The sequence below is a fragment of the Aspergillus tubingensis genome, assembly GCF_013340325.1.
Source record: "Aspergillus tubingensis WU-2223L DNA, scaffold_7, whole genome shotgun sequence".
Taxonomy (NCBI): domain Eukaryota; kingdom Fungi; phylum Ascomycota; class Eurotiomycetes; order Eurotiales; family Aspergillaceae; genus Aspergillus; species Aspergillus tubingensis.
The window spans coordinates 1,540,380-1,560,131 of record NW_023336281.1 but is presented as its reverse complement, the minus strand read 5'-3'; the positions used below and the strand labels follow the sequence as shown (position 1 = coordinate 1,560,131).

The 19,752-nt window shown below is 50.5% G+C and overlaps 6 protein-coding genes across 6 annotated transcripts; 2 read left to right on the top strand and 4 right to left on the bottom strand.

Annotated features, from left to right (window-relative positions):
- Positions 1–911: 911 nt before the first annotated feature.
- On the bottom strand, positions 912–3,618 carry AtWU_05474 (putative DUF221 domain protein; the record flags this gene model as incomplete). Its single annotated transcript, XM_035500584.1, has 4 exons — positions 912–1,915; positions 1,972–3,145; positions 3,222–3,386; positions 3,448–3,618. The coding sequence occupies 4 exons, from the start codon at positions 3,616–3,618 to the stop codon at positions 912–914; spliced, it is 2,514 nt and encodes an 837-aa protein (XP_035356477.1).
- Positions 3,619–4,170: 552 nt separating this feature from the next.
- On the bottom strand, positions 4,171–8,929 carry AtWU_05473 (putative glycogen debranching enzyme Gdb1; the record flags this gene model as incomplete). The annotated part of the gene is made up of 3 exons (XM_035500583.1): positions 4,171–4,245; positions 4,328–8,654; positions 8,712–8,929. 3 exons carry the CDS (start codon positions 8,927–8,929, stop codon positions 4,171–4,173), a joined length of 4,620 nt encoding a protein of 1,539 aa, XP_035356476.1.
- An 832-nt stretch (positions 8,930–9,761) lies between these two features.
- AtWU_05472 (glycerol-3-phosphate dehydrogenase family protein) lies at positions 9,762–11,154 on the bottom strand (the record flags this gene model as incomplete). Its single annotated transcript, XM_035500582.1, has 3 exons — positions 9,762–9,817; positions 9,885–11,017; positions 11,093–11,154. 3 exons carry the CDS (start codon positions 11,152–11,154, stop codon positions 9,762–9,764), a joined length of 1,251 nt encoding a protein of 416 aa, XP_035356475.1.
- A 919-nt stretch (positions 11,155–12,073) lies between these two features.
- Positions 12,074–12,661, top strand: AtWU_05471 (FAM207/SLX9 family protein; the record flags this gene model as incomplete). Its single annotated transcript, XM_035500581.1, has 2 exons — positions 12,074–12,076; positions 12,146–12,661. The coding sequence occupies 2 exons, from the start codon at positions 12,074–12,076 to the stop codon at positions 12,659–12,661; spliced, it is 519 nt and encodes a 172-aa protein (XP_035356474.1).
- A 1,094-nt stretch (positions 12,662–13,755) lies between these two features.
- Positions 13,756–15,664, top strand: AtWU_05470 (putative ATP-dependent Clp protease; the record flags this gene model as incomplete). The annotated part of the gene is made up of 2 exons (XM_035500580.1): positions 13,756–14,200; positions 14,259–15,664. 2 exons carry the CDS (start codon positions 13,756–13,758, stop codon positions 15,662–15,664), a joined length of 1,851 nt encoding a protein of 616 aa, XP_035356473.1.
- A 596-nt stretch (positions 15,665–16,260) lies between these two features.
- On the bottom strand, positions 16,261–19,625 carry AtWU_05469 (putative Chromo domain protein Chp1p; the record flags this gene model as incomplete). Its single annotated transcript, XM_035500579.1, has 5 exons — positions 16,261–16,873; positions 16,939–17,270; positions 17,327–18,397; positions 18,453–18,580; positions 18,635–19,625. 5 exons carry the CDS (start codon positions 19,623–19,625, stop codon positions 16,261–16,263), a joined length of 3,135 nt encoding a protein of 1,044 aa, XP_035356472.1.
- Positions 19,626–19,752: the final 127 nt, after the last annotated feature.

Genomic DNA, 19,752 nt, shown 5'->3' with positions numbered 1-19,752 from the left:
CGGTGAAATTCCGTGGCTCATATTTTATGTACGGATAGTATCGTGGGGCTTTATATACTATAGGACAGATATCAGGCTTATGTCATTGGGTTACCTGAGAATGACCTGACAGCAGGTTTCAAGCATTGAAAATCTTCATGGCCCCTGGCCTGCGTGCCTTAGAGACATATACACTGTGATGACGACTATACGGCCATGGAATACGTTACGTGAGAGGACTGTATCAGCATGCGAGAGCATTGAGTAACCAAATTCAATAGTTGAATTGTACTCTATGGAGACCAGCCAAAATTTTGCGCAATAATGTCACGGGACTATGTCTACTTTCTATACTCGACTCACTGGTGCCACTTTGTAGAAAGAAATAGCCGGGTATAATTCTCATGAAAAAGACGCAGGAAACTGGTGCTGTCACATAGCCAGGTCCACGGGGAGCTTTTTAACGTGATACGGAAGTTTGCATGGTTCAGGAAGGCCCCGGGCTACGAGGTTCATTAATAGCAAATATAGACAAAGAGTGTCGGGATTCCTCCCTAGAGTACATAAATTGATAGTACATGCAAGCTATATTGGCATCAATGCGTCGAATGAAACCTCCTATAGGAAGGCTTCTGGTATCACTAAACGAGAGATAAGGAAGCCATTATGAACACAGATGAGTGACATCTAAATCTGATCGCGTGGAAATCGCAGCGCGTAAAAATTGACCGTCTCACCCCGAGGGTGTGAGACTATCAGGCGTATATGGCCATCTATGACATCAAAGGCATAGCATCGTAGATCATGGCGGGGAAAAGCAACTCATACAACAAGGGGGGGATTAGGAAGTAATACATATATATAGGCAGTGATAGTGATCGATCGATTGTGATATTGTGGATTCAGTCCACTTCGGCGCTTATGATGCAGTCTCAGACGGACTCATCGGCCGCGTTGTTTTCGGAATTGCGATGCTCCAGTTCTCCCTGGAGTTCCGGAACCATCGTACGTCCCGGAAGCCATGCATCGTGGAGAGGCAGGATCAGGCTTGGGTTGACATACTTCCTCAGCCGCAATCCAAGTTCTTGTCCACCGATGCGGATCGGAAAAGAATCGCGGTCGAGGCCGGATGGAGGAGAGAAGGTCGAGGACGGGGACGGGGAGATGTCCCCACCACCAGGCCGCTCGCGGTCAATGCTCTTTAGAGCGATGAACTTCATAAGAGGCTCGTAGGTCCGTGCAAAGAAGTAGCTGAACCATACGGTTGCCATCAGGAGAGGCACAATAAGCAAAGAGCGCGTAATAGCCCGGCGTAAGGCAAGCACGCCGATCATCGCGAGCTGGAAAACAATCAAGCCCATCAGAATTCGACTGCAGATCATCGGCCATGCGCGTCCCGTCGAATGCTGCTGATGATCCATCGCGTACAGAAGCTGGTACTTGTAGATAAACTTGCCGATGGTGAAATAAATCAACCCGAATAGGCATATCAACCATGAGCTAGGGAACACGCTGTATACAACACAGATGATAAGGCTCAGAACTGTCTGCGGAATGGAATACCCGTAACTGAATGTAGGGGGTGTGGATAACTCAGCATAATCCCGAGGTGTCTTAGCGGCCAGAAAGTTGATGGGATACATGGCAACACTTCCGAACTCTAGGAGTCGGAACGGGAACAATCCTATTCCTTGAAGACATAGGAAGTTAATGTAGAATGGAGCAAAGTTTTCCAGAGTCTTGGCCAAGGCAAAGGCTATGGTCGTAGCATCTTTAAAGGCGTCTCGCAGATTCTCCCAGAACCCGTAGAATGTCGTCGCAGTTCCGAACACCGTGAAGACAAGGAAGAGGTTGAAGAAAGAGAAGAAGAAGGTCTTCGATATGACTGACAGCTCAATGTCACCTCGCGACATCATGCCTTGCTGGTTCGAGAGCCCTGTGATCAGGTTAGCGCTGAGAGTAGACATGAAAAGACGTTGGGATATACCATACAGTTATACAAGTAAGGCACAGCGACAGTCAACAGCGAGAGGACCAAGGTCGGCAGACCAGTCTGCACAAGGGACTTGGCAAGTGGGTTCCGAGCAAGAGCGTCGGCCAATTGAGGGAACACCTTGTGGAGAGTCTCGTACTCAAGCAGATAGGCAACGGGAATCAAAAGCACCGACCAGAATACAGTCAGGAAGCCAATGACCACAGTGATGAACCAGGATTGCATCATCCGCCTCGAGCGCGGAAGGTAGGTGTTTTTCCACACGACATCAGCTGGTGCTGGTGCCAGTCTAGCGAGCAGTTGCATGGGGTGAGGATCAAGTATGGCTTGTACAACCATCTGAGACGCGGCAATCGACTCCATCGTGACGAAGGCGACCTCAGTAGGCGGATATTCCTTTTGGCGAGCAACCTGAATCTTCTCGTCGAGACGACGTAGCTTTTCTTCATAGTAATCGATCGCATCGATGTTCTTATAGCGTAGCTTGAAAGGCCCATACCAAATGCGCACTGTTGGCCGCTTGTGTGCATAGTCCGTAACATGATCGCGTCCTCCTTCAGAGAGAAGCTGGATTCGTTCACTTTCCCCATCTGAGACAATACTAGAGCCTCGCGGCTGCTGATGCATCAAGGTCAGTGCGTTCGGACTTGCCTTAACCCGTTTGTAGCCCAGGTGCCTAGTCCAAGCTCGCTCGAGATTTCGCAGAAGTTTCAGTCGCTCGTCGATCAGATGGTCTAATTCGCGCCAGTCCCGACACAGTGTGACACTCTCGACCTTACCCACTTTGAGGCCTTCCATGAAATCCTTGATCTTCTCCTCGGTCCCCAAATCCGGAGGGATCCCAGACAAGCGAATAGTCCGATCGGTCGTACTGGTCTGGCTTCCAAGGTATTTTTGCCTCGTGCGGATAACCTTATTGGTCTCTTGGATGAGCATGTAGACAGCAAGCCCAGTGAAAATGTATGTAAAAATGACATACATCCACAAGTAGTTCGGATCTGATATGATCTTCTTCTTGTCTTTGTCTCCATCGAATGTCTCGTCATCATCGTCATCCCAACCCGGAACCCCCGATTTACCGGTATTCTTGTAGTGTGTCGGTAGAATAATAACCAAGGCGAAGAAGAATATAGCGGAGAGGAATCGAATGGCGAATTTCAGGAAAGTGAGGAACTATGATAACAACTCCGTGTCAGACAAGAACGATTCTGACATCTAGCTCGTAGTCGAGGCGAAAGACAGAACTTACAACGAAAGCATCCAAGCCTGCAGACTCCAGCACCTGCTCATCAGTGATCCGATATAGTACAGGTATCCAGCCAAAGAAACTATCGGGTAGTTCGGGCAAGTATGAAGCTGCGCAGCGTTGTCGTCGCCGAGCGGCGTATAGTTCGGTCCATTTCGGTCGTAGAACCTATAAGAGACGCGAGCTGTTAGAGGAATTCCATTCATTCTTGCGTTCCGCAAAGACTTACACAGAAGGAGAAAAAGGCGCTGAGCCCGACGAGTAAACTGATCACTAGTTGTGTGTACAAATCGCGGCCCCTCGTCTGGTCATCCCAACGAGGCTCATGCACGTCAATGGGACTGTCTACCACGACCGCGGCGGTCAGCATGGCTGCCGCGGCGGATTCCGTGAGAGACATGACGCTCCAAAAGCAGATGTTCTGCGCCGGGGATGTAGTGGATGATGTTCAGCTTTGTTAATGCATTCGGAAACGTTTGTGCTCGGGAGGATGCGTAGGTCAAAAACAACTGACGTCAGGGGCCTGGGTCACGCTTTAGATTGTAGACGGACTCGCGACCTGGAGGATGTTGCTTGGACGCGAAAAACAGAACTGGAGAAGTCAGGCGACACCGATACAAACACTCTACACCGCAATCTTCGCGCTAGGAACGGCAAATTGGACCCGAGTCGGGCATCGTTTGCTAAAACATATGTTGACGAACCCAAACTCAAAAGTACTAGTCTCGTCTCGTTCTAGTTGGCGATGAGTTGTGCACGTGGCTTATTCAGCGACCGTTTTTTATGCCGCTTGCCGCTTGCCGCAACTACAGACGGCCCGGTGTCATACGATTCAAGGATCAGGCCAGCACAATCAAGCTATTTCTATTCTCTAAGATTCCACCAACATGTACTCCGAACTCATGATCAGGCTGACTAGTGCCAGATGGAAACGATATGGACAATACATTATCTAGTTCTGTGAATGCCGTGATGCATCATAATACAAGTCAAGCAGACATCCAGCTGACCATGCTTGGGTCGGGGACTATAAAAATATAAGGTTAGCCAAGATTGATCGGCACGACAGAGAATTGAATAGAGAGCAGAGAAAGGTATTCAAGACATACGGAGTCTGCACAGTGTGCACCATTCTTATTTGTTAGTTCGGTAAGGCCCTTCCATGGACTTTCCCTCAAAGCCCGTTTGCAACCCTCCAGACGTCGAGTAATCTGTTGGTAAGTCTCTGTCCGTTCTGCCGGCGTCGTCCTGCGAGCAAGGTCGAAATGCAAAAAGGCGCGGAGGAAGTACCCACGCTGCCAAACCCACTCAGGACCTTGGTGGTAATTTCTGCCTTTGGCAGTTGCAAAGTCGGTCGAGTCCTCCGAGTTATTGTAGTTAGGGCGGTAATTGAGATCGGAAGGGTCAAGGGTGGCCATTCCTACCGGCCCTACCAGAACCTCGTCGGCAAGAGCGAGAGCTGCGAGTGCTTTGGATGAAGTGAACAGGTCTGGAGCGACGGTCATGGCTATCGGAAAATTGGAACGAAGCTGATAATCCTCGTATGGCTTACCAGACCTGTACAGATCCTTGTAAATTCCCCGTCTATTGATGATGTTTGCGTCAATGTCGTACTGGCCATCGTCCTTTGGCTGTAGAGGAACATAGTAACAGCGCTCGAAGTTGGCCTGAATTCTTGACGCCCACTCCTTGAAAGAGATGGATTTCCCATCGCCAATGTCGACTCCATCATGTTTGTAAAGGCCTCGCTCGTGCAGTTCAGCAACCCAGGTCAAGGCGCTGTACACTAGCCCGGTTATCTCAATGGCTGCCCCGTCTCGTGGCGTACCAGGTACGCCTTTGTTACCAGCTTTCGCGCTCTCACCCATCTTGTCCTGCCATGTCCCACAATTGTATTGACTGCCACCGAATATCAGTCCTGTTTCCCAGTCGACTTTGACATCAATCTGAAAACCTTCCTGTGTCATTTGCATGTCAAGGTCAGGTCCCGCGTTGTATTCCCGGAAGGAGAGTCCTTGTGCATGTCGCTGTAAGACCTCCTGGATTATTTCGGATATCGTCGAATGTTGCGAGTAGGCCCTAGGGTCATCATACGGGAACCATACATCATCGTATGGTAGGAAACGCCTGGGAACATTATGATCCAGAAGCCTCAAACCATCTGGTGCCATTTTGGTGTAATCCTGGATGGATTGCAGGAAGAACCAAACAGAATCCCGAGAATTGTAGCGCGGGAGCTTCCCACTGCTCAAAAGATTCGGGATCATGCCATGCTTCAATACACTCGCAAATGCAGTTATATGCTCTTTGGCATCCTCAAAGCGACTTGTGCAGAGAAGGAGGCCTCTGAGTGAAATGAACACGTCGCGACCCCAACACCTTGCCCAGTCTACCGCGAAATGTGGTAGGCCAGCTGCAAGACTGGGTACCTTCTTCGTGGGCCACAAAGACGCTGAATTCACATATCCAGTTTGTTGGACACTCACCATACCTAATTGATGAATGAATTCTTGCCCGTTCTGTATGTGCGGTCCCAGAAGTTGAATTCCTCGCTTCCAGGCAGCATTGTAGGCAACCTGAACGATTATTGCAAAGTACCGGGGTAAAAGGAAACTTGGCAGCTGACGGACGGCTTGAAACTTTTCCTGAAGCCATGCAGCTGGCCTGCCAAGGGCAGTGGGTTCGTCCGTGTGGCCCAGCTTCTCCAGGCGAGCCACAATATAGTCCAGAGCCCACTGTCCATTTCGCAGGTGATCACACAGTGGGTGGCCGAGTTCGTTGTATTTAATGATGTTCTCAAGCACGCTCCACCACCCCTGTAGACCGGCATAGACCAAAGGCCCATGGCCGGGGATGTCGTAAACCCCGTCCTGGCCCTTACTCGAGTCTCTCTCCTCTGCTTCGCAGCGGTAAAGCGCGAAGTTCAGATCAACTAAGCTGAGATCCGAGAATGCATGATCCACGCCTTCGGTGATATAATTGTCCAGTCCACTTGCATGTTCAACACTCGGCATGGACGTCTCAAACAAGGCAATAGACCCGGCAACAAAAGAATCCAAAACAGATATGATGGTATCTTTGCCAGACTCCTCGATCTTGGTACCTTCAAACGTTTTAACTTGGCTCGGCAAGCCTCGTAGATAGGATTTGTCTGTTTGTATCCGCTCCTTAGTAGTTTGGCTTGCATCAACTTCTAAGAGCCACGTCCCGATATGCTTGACATGAGTACCGACAAGATGTGTGGGCGCCAAAACCGATTTTCCGTCTTGACCAGGAAAGGCTGTATGTGCAATCAAGAAAACACCCTTCCGTGTTCTAGGATGCACCCTGTGCACTGTGATATACTCGCCGTCATGATGGATGTGTGTTTCATCATACTCTTCAACACCCATTCTAGTATGAAGGTCATTGAGTAGTTTTTTGATGCCTCCTATTCCTCCCTCAAGAGAGTTTAACCCAGTCTCGGGGGCTTCTGAAAATTCAGAAAAGTATAGCCGATGTTCATGGACGAGATCGACAAGCCGGGGATATACTTCATCGTAGCCGATGACGCTGCCAATGGCTGAGGCACACATGGCCACCAGAGCGCCATTTGGTAAAGTGTCTTTTGCGGTTCTCTTCTGCGCAGGCATCTCGTTGTCATGGGTGCAATCCATGAATAAGGCCTGAACTGGTGTAGGTCGGATATGAGCAACTTTCTCTTTGCCGGAGTCAAGACCAGAAGACGCAATCGCATGACTACTACCCGAAGAAGGCAAGTCAAGATCGAAACTACCAATCGGACGTCCGCCATGACGGTGAACAAGACGGCTCAGTTCCCCTGTACTCCAGGCCTGCATGGCTTCACGGATGAGCGCATTTATGCCGAGACGTTTGACAAATATATAGTCAGCTTCCTCCGAGCCAGTGAATAGTTCTGCGAAAACGGTCAGATTGGGTCGAACTTTGCGTGCCTCATCTAGCAGGTACTCGGCAACCACCAATGGTGTCGAATGGCAATTGTCAATGCGAAATCCTGAGAAATATTTGGCCATAAGACGAGTGTAGTCTGTCATGAAATCCCAGAGGAAAGGATTATCGTCACGACAACTGCCATATCTCAGCTTCACGCAATCGCCCCAGACGATTACTTCACGTCGCAGATAAGCCCTAGAGTCGGGCCCCGCATTGTCCCTCAGAGCATCAGCGTTCCATATCCAACCGTTATTCACCAGAGCCAGCGCCCCTTTCTTGTGCTTCTTGGTAACATCGTTCAAAGGCAGCCTCGTGAAGTACGTTTCAATTAAAGGGCTTTGTGCCGTGACGGCGCCGAGCTTGGGACCATGGTCGTCAATCCTTAGATACTTTATCCGGTTGAAGACTTGATTCATAATCTCTGAGACGTCTCCATCGTACTCCTCATAGAATGGAAGATTGACCTCGTCGAGTATTTTGGACAGACTCTCCTCGACTGTATTAGTGTCAGATGTCGGAGAATCGTGCGGACCAAAAAGGGCTGTCAGTATAGCTGCCCCAAAGTGCAAATCAACAGCTCTGCTAAACCGCCCCAAGACCTGCTTCGAGGTGGGTATAGCGTATTCTCGAATGAAAGTTGCTTGTTGTTTCAAAGTCCAGTTCTTGTAGTCTGAAAGGTTGAGTTGCGCCCATTTCTTGTCTGTTAGATTAAGGTCTTTGGATGTTTTCCATTGATCGAGTATTCTCTGTGTGTCAGCCTTCACATCAATGGCATAGAACTCCCATAGTCGTATTCCAGAAATGACTTTGTCCCGCATAGCATTCATGACTTCCATCAATTCGTCCACAGTATGAAACTCGGTGGGCAGCCCAAGAGTGGAGAGTTCTTGGCCGAATTTCAGCAGTGCAGTGTCCAGCTCCAGCGCTGCCTCAAGCCATGGGGCAGTTTCGACACTGTAACCAGCTTCTGGATGTTCCTCCAGCCATTTGCTGTTATGGGCAGTGTGGTTCCATACAACGTCCGTAAGCGACAAAAGCCCATATTCATCCTCCATCTTAGAAACAAGACGCGCAACATCGTCTTCACCATTGGGGAACACGGCGTCATCGAATTGCAGCTGATCAAAGATGCTATAAGGTGAGTTCGAAGCTCCGCGCTTCATCAGGGGCGTAAAATGAACCATATTGTAATTACGTTGGCTAATGCCGTTGAGGTGCTTCTCCCAGTCCTTGGGATACTGTCCCATGAACTTTGAGATCACAGAGTATATAGAAAGAGCATTGAGTGGAAGATCTTGACCGCGAAGAGTCAACTTGGGTGAGACATCGATATAGTGGGTTGGAGTCCTCGTTGGCTCTGGGGTGGGTGTTGATAGGACGGAGAACTCAGGAAGCGGGGAGAAGGTCACATAGAAGGCGAAGGAACCCGCAGAGGTGATGGGGATATCAATTTGAATGTTCTTGTTGAAATCCGGGGATAGGCTAGATTTATGGAAAATGTCAAAGGTTGATAAACTTGTAACCATTCATTTCTCTTACCTAAAGCTCCGAAAAGCAGACCGATTGAAAGATTCACCCTTCTCGGGGATGTTGACCCACAAAGCACCCTCTCTACAGATTGAGCTGCTGCCTTCAATGACAAAGCGAAGCAAGTATGGCGGGTCCGTGGGAGAAGGGAGGTAGAGGTATCCTCCAGGAACATCGGGCGATCCATCATCCTTCAGAGGCAGCAGATAAACCTGCTGTGGAGAGGACATTGTGAACTCGAATGATACTATCTGTCACAGGGTAGAGGAGCTTCGGAAAGAGCTTCGACGAGAGTTGGTGACAATGGTGAGTCTAGCGGCGCTACTCTTGGTGAATTGCCGGCCAGACTAACCAAGGAACGGAGATGAATGGATATGAAGGCAGGATGTCCTCCTAGAAACGACACCGTGTAGCCACGGCACAGAGGTCGCTGGCTATTTATGAGGAAAAGAACAACTGGACGAGAAGCAAGGCCGACCAAGGTTTCCTGTTCCTGGGAGGTCCAGGGCAACCCCGCGGGATCACTGACATCATGAAAGAAGGCGGGCTGGAACGGCCCGGGCGAGAACACGGGCCTCCGCACGCCTCCTCTTTTTTCTTGTTGGCCTCCCCTCATAGCCCCGGTCAGGCCATTGATGATCTGGCAATTGTACAGCTCATTACTGGCGTGGATGTGATAGAAATGAAGAAGATTCAGACATTCCGGTGTCATTGCGGTCTATAGTCATCGGTCTATGTGCATGAGAAAATCTCGACAAAGTATACCTACCAACAAACGCTTCCCCCAAAAAGATAGATGGTGATAAAGATAGACAAGTTGGTGGAAAGAAAGGAAGGAAAGTGACAAGGATGGGGAAAACACAAGAGGAGGGGGTAATGCATGAATCCTGCCCCCGTTCACAACCTGGCGCTCAAAACTGCCTGGCTGGTTCCACTGCTGGTCACCCGCCCCGTTTCAACGTAAGAGATAGACTCCGGCTTTCTGTTAAGACACAAAAGGAACATATTTCCCTAAATTAACAACCCGAACATAAACCAAAGGAGAGGATCAACAGGTCCAATTTACCGCTCAATGTAAGAAGGAATATCTTCAACGGACATACTGCCCTCGAGAACACCTATTTTATGGTCAGTATATCGAAGGCAAAAACCATCAATAAAGAGCAAAAGAACGGGGTTACTCACGGTACACAGCCGTAAGCAAGGGAAACTCCTCCTCAAGGCCTTGCTTCTTCAGGAAATTGTTTACCTCAACCGCAGTCAAAGTACCCTGGAGCTTCTGGCCGTTGAGTTCCGTCTCCTCGACTTTCTCGATCGACTGCTTTCTCTCAATGCTGAGTTTTGCGCAGCGGAAGTTCCGGCCACCGCTGCAGCTAGTAATCAGATCGGCAACACCTGCACTCTCCTCGGTGAAGGTTCGAGTATTGATGGTGGCCCCGAAGAACTTTTCACCAAACTTGACCATCTCGAGAAGGCCAACCCGCATGATGGCAGCCTTGGCATTGTCACCCCAGCCCATGCCGTCGACCCAGCCGGCAGCAAGAGCAACTACGTTCTTAAGGGCGCCTCCAAGCGACACGCCCGCGACATCACTCACCACACGGATATGGAAATACGGGCGATGGAAGAGCGACTTCAGGACCGCGTGGTCCACAGGGGGGTAGTCGGACGGCAGCGCTTGCAGCTTTACTTGCGATAGTTGGCCGGAAACATCCTTGTGCTCAAACTGAACGAGATTCTCGGTCGAAGTAGACGGGGAACGATTGGGAGATGGCGCCTTGGAATCCATGTGCGGGGGATCATAGGCGATGCTTGACTCGGACCATTTTTCCAGTGCGACCTCGCTCGCGATGTTTGCGCCAGATAGAGCACCGCAGTAGATACCCAGGATCTTGCCAATGGTCTCCGAGAAGAGATGGATACCTTCTTCGTTCACATCAACACCCTTGATGCAGGAGATACCCCGCGCATAGGGCAGGATCTTGCCCTTGATTTGCTCACAAGTCTTGATGATAAACTGATGGGGCAGGTTGAAGACAAGGATGGTACTATCCTTGACTGCGTCAACCAACGAGGGATTAGCATGCAGGTTGGAGGGGAGAGTAATTCCAGGCAAGTATTTGATGTTCTCGTGCTTTTGGTTAATCACATCCGTCAAGTTTTGTGGGCCCTGGCACAGCGGTGAAGAGGGATCATAGTGCCGGGACGTTTTGGAGATTTCCACCTTCTCCTCAAAAACCCACATCTCAACCTTCTCCTCGAAAATTGCGGGGTTGCTGGCGGCATTTTCGGCGACGATTTTGGCGATTGCGCATCCCCTAGACATGACCCAAGTCAGCCCTTTCCCTCTTTCCTGGCACTAGCGCCATGACGAAAAGCCATCTTGCACATACCAGTTTCCTGATCCCACCACAGTGATCTTGTGTTTGCGCTGGTACGGTCCGAGAGAGCCCATTGTTGCTTCGGTATTGGCGGGGATGATCGACGAATGAAAAGGGCTATGCGAGTAGTAGCGGACTGCGACAGGCCCTCGAGGCTTATATGCTGTGGAAGGTGATAGACACGGCGAAAATTCCCGACTCAATGGGGTAGGCAGGAGGTGATAGACGGTCGGGGGCCGAGGTAGAGTCACAGGCACAGTAGTCCTCGATGGAAAAGGGCACGTCCGGCGAGATAAAAGGCGCGCTGGAGACAGCATCCACATGCAAGGCCGCAAATGAGAAGGCAATCTTATCGAACCGGCGTCGGTGTGGTGGTGCCCTGATGTAAGTGAGCCACTGAGCCAGGCAAGTGCAAGATAAAAAGGCGGGTTCGGAACCCGTGAATGTGGATCTTTGCCTCCCGCAAGAAAACTGGACCAGGAGCAGGGGGAAAGATTCTGATGGAAATATGACGATCCAGTTTCTATGGCCTTGGACTACGGTCGGCCTGTTCAGGTCTAGTGCCTTGCTACTAAATTGTTGGTCCCACCGTTGGGAATTCTTGTCAGCCTTAATGTAGCACAGGATGGAACCCGAATGGCTGGCGCAAGACAAAGCGCGAGTGATCTTTGACTGAAGACGGCTACCAGGGACCGCGAACTAGACCGGGAAGGGGGTGGGATTTATTTGCCTCAGGTTCAATGGTTCAATAATTAGACTCGGCCAAGTCGGTGAGGCCCAGTACTATGAGATAAGTCACCTGGGCGGTGAGCCACACATATTCCAAAGTAGAGACAGAACTCACTATCGGGTCTTCGGTTGGGGACTAGTGCACTTCCGGATTAGTCCGCGCTACCCCATCGGAATCAACGAAGAATTCGGTTTTCGTGAAGCACATGCAAGGCTTTTTTCGTCTTGTTCCCCGAACGGAGAAACAACGCATCTCTCCCCATCATGGTAAGCTTTCCCCTAGTTGATATCATGCATGCACGTATACTTACCAATGCTTTTTCTTAACCTATACAGGCTCCTACTCGATCCGTCAAGAAGCCCGCAAGTGGGAAAGGCGCTCTTCCGTCGTCTAAGCCCAGCTTTCTCCACGATGAGTTCCGCACCACGAAAAAGGACAAGCGCTTGATCAAGCACAGTAGCTTTGTGTCGCGGATAGAAAAGAACTCTCAGAAATCTACAAAGCGCCGGCGTGCCTCCAAGAAACTTGCTGCTCTGGACTCGTTGGCTGATGCGCTTCCGGACGCCGACGACGATGTCGCCGACCCTAGCAAACAGGTTAATATCATTAAGCAGAAAACCCTGCAGCATAGACCGGGTGCTATGAAGCGTCGGGAGAAGCTGGAACGGCTGGAGCGCGATCGGTTTGCGAAGAATATGGCGCAGATGTCCAGCATGCAAGCACCAGCGCCAACCGCTACCGACTCCAACAGCAACACAGATGAAGGCTCGGTCTCCAATCGATGGGCGGCCCTGCGGAACTTTATATCTCAAACTATGGAGCAGCAGCCTGCGTTCAAATCAAGCAGCTAGATTGTCGGAATATTGGAATATGGATTGTCTCGAGCGCAACTCGCTCAACCCTCCTTTTCAATCTGGGTGGCAGTTGGCACAAGTTGCAGCCGGTTGCTGTAACAAACCGCTTTCCAGTATAATCTGTGGCAGAGTCAAAATGCCGCTGGTTCCCCCCTCAGTTGACGCTCCGGGCTACCGCGTACGAGGCACTTGAGGGTTATCGCTTTCCCATGTTGACAGGGCGCCCCAGGCGAATAACCAGTATAGACGCCTCAATTGGAAGAATGGCAGCCGTGACTACAAACTTCCAGTGTCATGAAAAGTACGGAACCGTTCAGTTGGCCTAAACTAAATGTACGATACGACCTTGACACATTTGTCAAATGGACGAAGCTTACAGGAATCTATGTAAGCATATTCAAGGCCATTGGGTCAAGAGGAAGGTTCGGTACAATTAGTAGCTCAATGCTTCCTGGCAGACTTGCGTCTTTTTCAAATGAAACAATGGAATATGGGGAAGTATAGAGGATGTCTTCCCAATTTATGCCAAACAGATCTATGCTATTCTATCGAGAATCTCACATGTAGCACTTATTCGGGTCATTAATAAAGACCACATGCCTTACTGGACTAGAATGGCACAGATCCGCATTAGCGAAGTCGGTGCCTGGGACTGACGGGAGCGACGATCGGGACCGCCACCGCTCGTCGCACTTGGAAGCTCCCAGATGACGAAACACGAGTCCTCAACCGCCCCGATGTTTCACAACCTCAGAAACACAAAGCACGAAGCTCAACACGTCTTCCAGAGTTCTTCCACTAACGGATCCATCTGCGTCCAAACCTTACTTGATCGTGTCAGACAAGCCCATCTCAACCACGTCATCCGCGGATACCGTCGGCGATAAGCATCACGTGCTGCGGGGAAAGCTATCGCCCGATTTAGTTTGATTTGATTGTATTGCATCTTATCTGCTGCCATCGGAGGTGACGGTCCTCGACTGCCCTCTGCCTTCCTTCTCCCTCTCTCCCTTACACACAAGCTTCTTTTTTGATCCTTCCCATATCTTCACATTAGCACTCTCCTCCTGCAGAGATCACTGCGCTTGGCCATGCTACGGTTGCCTGTACAGGCCCGTGGCCTCCTCAGGGCGCACCGCAACTCTCCCTTCCGCTATCGGCATGCGCCGAAGCCGCTTATCCACCCTGTTCGCCGTGGATTCACCAGCTCATCAGCCACTTTCCCTACCTGGTCTCAATTCGATCGCTCAGATTTCACAAACCAGCCGTGGACTGGCAGTTATGAACCGGATCTCCCAACAACAGGGCCACTTGCGTCAGCTCCGGCTTTCGGAGCCCCTCGGGTGACCCCCAGAACGTTGAAGCAGTACCTAGACCAGTTCGTCGTTGGCCAGGACCGTGCAAAGAAGATACTTAGTGTCGCGGTATTCAACCACTATCAACGGGTACAAGAGCTGCAGAGACGCGAGGAGGAAAACGCGGAGTTGCTAGCGAAACGTGCGCGCAGAGAGGCGATTGAGCATCACCCGGTCGAAGGTAGGTTATCCGTATTCCATTGCCTGTCATAACACCTGAGCCAAGCTAAGCTAGTCAGACGAATTCCCAGGTCAGCAACAAACCGTCAATACAACCCCCGAAGCAGGTACATTGCCTACATCAGCGCAGCCTGGACTTGATGATTCGTCGGAGTTACAACTGGAGAAATCCAACATCCTTCTACTGGGACCATCCGGCGTTGGAAAGACACTTATGGCAAAGACACTGGCGAGGATTCTATCCGTCCCATTCAGCATTTCGGACTGCACACCGTTTACGCAGGCAGGTTACATCGGAGAGGATGCAGAAGTATGCGTACATAGGCTTCTGGCCGCTGCGAACTACGACGTTGAACAAGCGGAGCGCGGCATAATCGTCCTGGACGAAGTGGACAAAATTGCCGCAGCGAAGGTCAGCCACGGGAAGGACGTCAGTGGTGAAGGAGTACAACAAGCCCTCCTCAAGCTCATCGAGGGCACAACGGTACAAGTACAAGCGAAACAAGAACGAAGCGCACCTCGTGTCGGCAACTCCCCCAATACATTTCCCTCCAACAACCCGCTAGGAAACTCTCCATTCAACCCCAATGGCGGAAACATGCCCCAGAAGGGCGAGGTCTACAACGTCCGCACAGACAACATCCTCTTCATCTTCTCCGGCGCCTTCGTCGGGTTACACAAGGTAATCATGGACCGGATATCTCGGGGATCAATCGGCTTCGGTCAACCTGTCCGCGGCTCAGCCCTCACAAACAATCGATCTCGCGACCACGCACCGGGCAACAACGAACCAATCCCCATCCTTCCGGGATCCGAAGAAGAAGCCCTATACAAAAAGCACCTCCCCTTCTTCGCCTCGGCCACCTCTCCCAACTCCCCCGACAGCGAACCAACCTACTTCAACGCCCTCGACCTCCTCAACCCCACCGACCTCCAAAATTACGGCTTCATCCCCGAACTAGTCGGCCGCGTTCCCGTCACCGCCGCCCTCTCCACCCTAACCACCCCTCTGCTCGTGCGCATCCTCACCGAACCCCGCAACTCCCTCCTAGCCCAATACACCACCCTCTTCAGCCTCTCCGGCATCGAGCTCCGCTTCACCACTCCGGCCTTGCACAAGATCGCCGCCAACGCCTTTACAATGGGCACAGGCGCGCGCGCCCTCCGCACCGAACTAGAGACCATCCTCAGCGACGCAATGTTCGAAACCCCCGGTTCGAGCGTCAAATTCGTCCTGGTCACCGAATCCGTCGCGGAGCGGAACGAAAAACCTATCTATCTTGCGCGCGGCCAGGGCGGACGCTTCCACTCCATGATCGCCGCCGAGGAAAGTAAGTGGGAGGAGAAGGTTCGGAGAGAGAAAGCGGAGAAGAGTAAAGATAAGAAAGCGAAGACGCAGCCGGCGGATGAACTTCCCCCGATTTCGAGCTTCAGGGAGTATCGTACGCAGACGGCTGGGTTTTAGGTGTCGTTCGCTTGGGTTGGATGCTGAAGACATTGTACATAGGAACGGGAGAGAGAGAGCATGAGACATAAGCAGGCAGTCAGGCAGGTAGTCCTGTTGTTTTTACCCTCACTCGGCGATTACTAGTCGGATGGATTATTCATATAAGCTAGTTGTTTTGGGCGTTTTATATCAGTGTTGATACCTTCTATTGCGTACTATGTACTTATTGCTGCTGCTGCTGCTGCTAGGACTTATCGGCCTGTCTAGTATTTATATGCTTCATTCTTTATTGTTGATCGTCTGTATGGAATATTAGCTGGAGTATTGGCTCAAATACCGGGTTCAATTCATCATCAGGACAGTCTTCTTTCCGATTTTCCATTTACAATAAGAAAAATTACTACACAAATTATCAATCGACGAGTGGCACACCACCTCCCTCAAACATAACAACGAACTCACGCCCACTGGGTATAGGAAACAGAGAAAACGATGAATAAGAAAGAAAATTGGAAAGTTAAATATCTGATAGGGAATTTTTTGAGAAGAAGAAGTCGGTTCACCACCGCTCGTTACACACAATTTTTCTTTTTGCGATCCTATCTCACGAAAGCTCATCTGTATGGATTCGGATAAGAAGGTACACCGCCAGGTACCCGACCATAGTAGCTAGCTCCATCCATATCCCTGATCATTGACATGGATGAAGTCCGAGACTTAGGCGTTCGAGGCGTGAAGGACTCCGATGGAGCTCGTGTTTCAGACGGTGTACCTGGTCTAGAGGAAGTAAGAGAGGCAGCAGAGGCTGCTGAAGACGAGGAAGGAGCAGCAATGACTTTTGACCAGTAGTATCTATAGCTGATTCCGAGTGCTTTCATGAACTCTTTCGAGCCACATTTAATGTCGATATGTTGCCATTCTTTCCATCGGTCCAGGGGTGTTGTTTGCGTAAGGACGATCAAACGTCGGTATCGGTGGCGATGGATCAGGCCCCAGCCGGCAAAGAATTCAATAAGGTGATCTGCATTGCGCTGGTCTTGGGTTAGGCCTTTGGGGATATCTGGATTATCTGCTTCAGTGCGAGTGCCATAATTCGGAAGGCTGGGAGGGGATATGGCGTTGCTTTCGAGGTAGTCGTCATGGGCTCCGGATGATAACTCGGCAACGGGGTTGTCATTTGCGGGAACGCCGCAACACTCTAAGACTAAACGGTACATTGTAGGCCATCTGAAGATGGAGTTTTCGGTTAGAGATATTAGGATTTTGGTTGGGTCTGAAGGGTCATAACGTACACTCCGCGTGCTGATTCCTCTGCACTTTCTGATTGTTGCAAGATCCAGTCCAGGATAGCGGGCCGGAACATGATCTTCCAATATCCCGGGTACTTCTTCTTGACGAAGTCAGCAAACCACGCCAGTATCGCCATGGTTGCTTTCGGATCCTGGAGCATTATGTCTTCCGTCACCAATATAGCCCCGCCATGTGGGAAAATGCGCTGGAAGTGGGAGTGGTGACCGGCATATTGGAGAGGTTTGACCAGAGAGACGCTCCAGAAGTTGATCGGCTTGTTGACGAGATTTTGGAAGAAAGACAGCTTGTTGAAGTTGACCCAGCTCTCGTGAACCTGCTTAAATGTTGGTCTTTCAGTGCATCTCGACCTCGGTTGGAAGCAGAACATACCAAAACCACCCCTACTTGGACAGCTCGTGCAAATTTCTCCCAGTCATCCTTCTGCTGCCAAGTATATATAACAGGGTTATGTTTCTTTAGAAAGGCATGGAGAATTACAAGTTCACTCTGAAGTATCTCGGACTCGAACAAGAGAAAGAATGCTTCTGCTCTCTGCACCTTTCCTGTGGAGTTCACTGTCACTAGAGTGTCATAAGATACTCCAAATTCTGTTTCGAAAATACTTCCCAGATCGGCCGTAGGTGCGGGGGTTGCTGGGTCCTGTACGCCTGGCGCTGAAGCAGAACTGTGTTGTTCATGGATTTTCATGGGTTCGTTTTGTTCATCATCTATTTCCCTGGGTTCGTCTTGTTCATCGTCGAGTTCCATGGGTTCGTCTTGCACTTGACTGGTAGACTCGTTCGTTTCGGCCGAAGCTGGCTCCAGAGCCTTCTGTGAAGACTCTAGCTTCGCTGGATTGGACATTTTCTCAGACTGTAGCTTCAACGGCTCTTGTAGATTGTCTGGCTTCACGGGTATTCCAATCCTGTTCAATTGCCGTTCTGATGAATTGACCCCTCGTGGCTTTGGTGATGAAACCGACCTAGTCTCAATAGTGACTTCTTTGGATTGCCTTTCTGTTGATGTGTTTTCCTGCTCAGTTGATGAAATTGACATTGGGGCGTCGACGACGTCTTCTATGCCGTCACATCCACTCCGAGGTAGTTCATAATCCGGAGAATCCCTCACGACAAGTTCTTGGCGGCGAGTATCTGTCCACCGGTCGTCGGCTCTTGCCCTAGATGGCAGTCGCTCAATAAACTCAAGAGAGTCCAGCGGATCTCTCACAACAAGGTTAAGAAAGGTATCCGGCTCCTTCCTGAAGTAGCCGTCGTTGAGTGACTCGAGCTTCAGTGAATTAGACGGGTAGGCCAGTAACACGTTGTGTGGCGTACCCTGATTGCCTGGAAAAATCGCGAGAAGGTCGCCTTGCTCAAGCTCCCGTGCCATATTATATATGTTGGACTCTGTATCATTGAAACCCTGAATCCAGCCCCTACAATATGTGCGATGCCGCGACCGCTATGGTTGTTCAGATCAGCAAATAAGACTCATAATATATCGCCAAAGCACTTACTGAGTTATAACAGAGAACCTCATAATCCTCCAGCGTGCAGAGATGCTGAAACCAAACCTCAATGTATTGCCCCGCCTTAGTTGCGATAAGCCTTTTAGCAGACGTAGGGCTAAGACCACATAGTCTAGCTGGGCCAATGGACCTTTTGTCTGGTCCATAATACATATATACTAACACCTCACCGGGATTGCAAAAGCGGCCGGACACAAATTTAGCTTTAGGACCCGGCACCCTACGAGGTAGCTCGGGGACATCTTGGCCCGATTTATCGCGACGGTCGTACTTGATCCGGTCTTGATTTGGCGGATCACTCAGCGGGCCAGACAAGTGAGCAGGTGCATCTGAGTGATCAGCCTCCGTGTGTGAAACAGACTGGTCAGTCACGATTTGGACTAAATCTCGATTTTGGTCAACAGATGGGCTAGCATTGCAAGGACCGGACTTGAGAAGGTGCAGAGGTGTTTTAGACGACCAGTCTGACGGTCGAACAAGCTCTAGTTGATCAATATTGGGATCTGGCTCTCTGAATTTAGCTTTCTCGTGTTTTCGCCTCGTTGACAGGTGCGAAAACCACTTCGCAGTCTCCTGGGCATTATTGGAACGCAGCGTAGCTGATGCTGGCGCTAGCGCTGACTTTGGTTTTTGTCCACTTCCAAACAGGACCGGCGGTTGCTTCGCCAGGGCATGCTGCTTTTTGAAAGGCAGTGAGCGAATGCTGGGTGTGTAAGTGGGCGGCGTTTGTGTACTCTGTTGTCTTGCACTCACACGGGAGTTGCTCCGAGGGATTGAAGATTCAATCACGGGGCCCTTCGTGGGTAAGCCAAGCCGTTTCCTTTTGGCATCCCTTCTGCGTCTCTTTTCCTCTTTTGCCTCCTGGTGTTTCAAGTTCTTTCGCTCCCAGTTGGCTACGTCATACGCTTCAAGCTTCCCTTCTGCAATCTGCTGTTTCCTGCGTTGCCAGTCGATAAGGGTCTCTGCCGTTTTGAAGGAATCCACAGGCTCCCAAGTACTTCTCCACTCAGGGTAGTTGGCCCATTTGACCAGGTACCTCTTTCTGTCTGGGAATTCGTGCTCAGCTAGGATAGCTTCCACATCATACTCAGAAGCCTGTGAGCTGGCCGCAGTTGAGGTGATGGAAATGTCATCATCACTCTCATCCTGCCTCCTTGTCATTGCCGGATTGTACAGCAACACTGATACTGAATGGAATTGGGTGCGTAAGGATTTTCTGATATGTGGAGCCCGAGGAATGCAGGGCGTAACAGAGAGCCAGAGACGCCAATTAAGCTACAGGATAGCC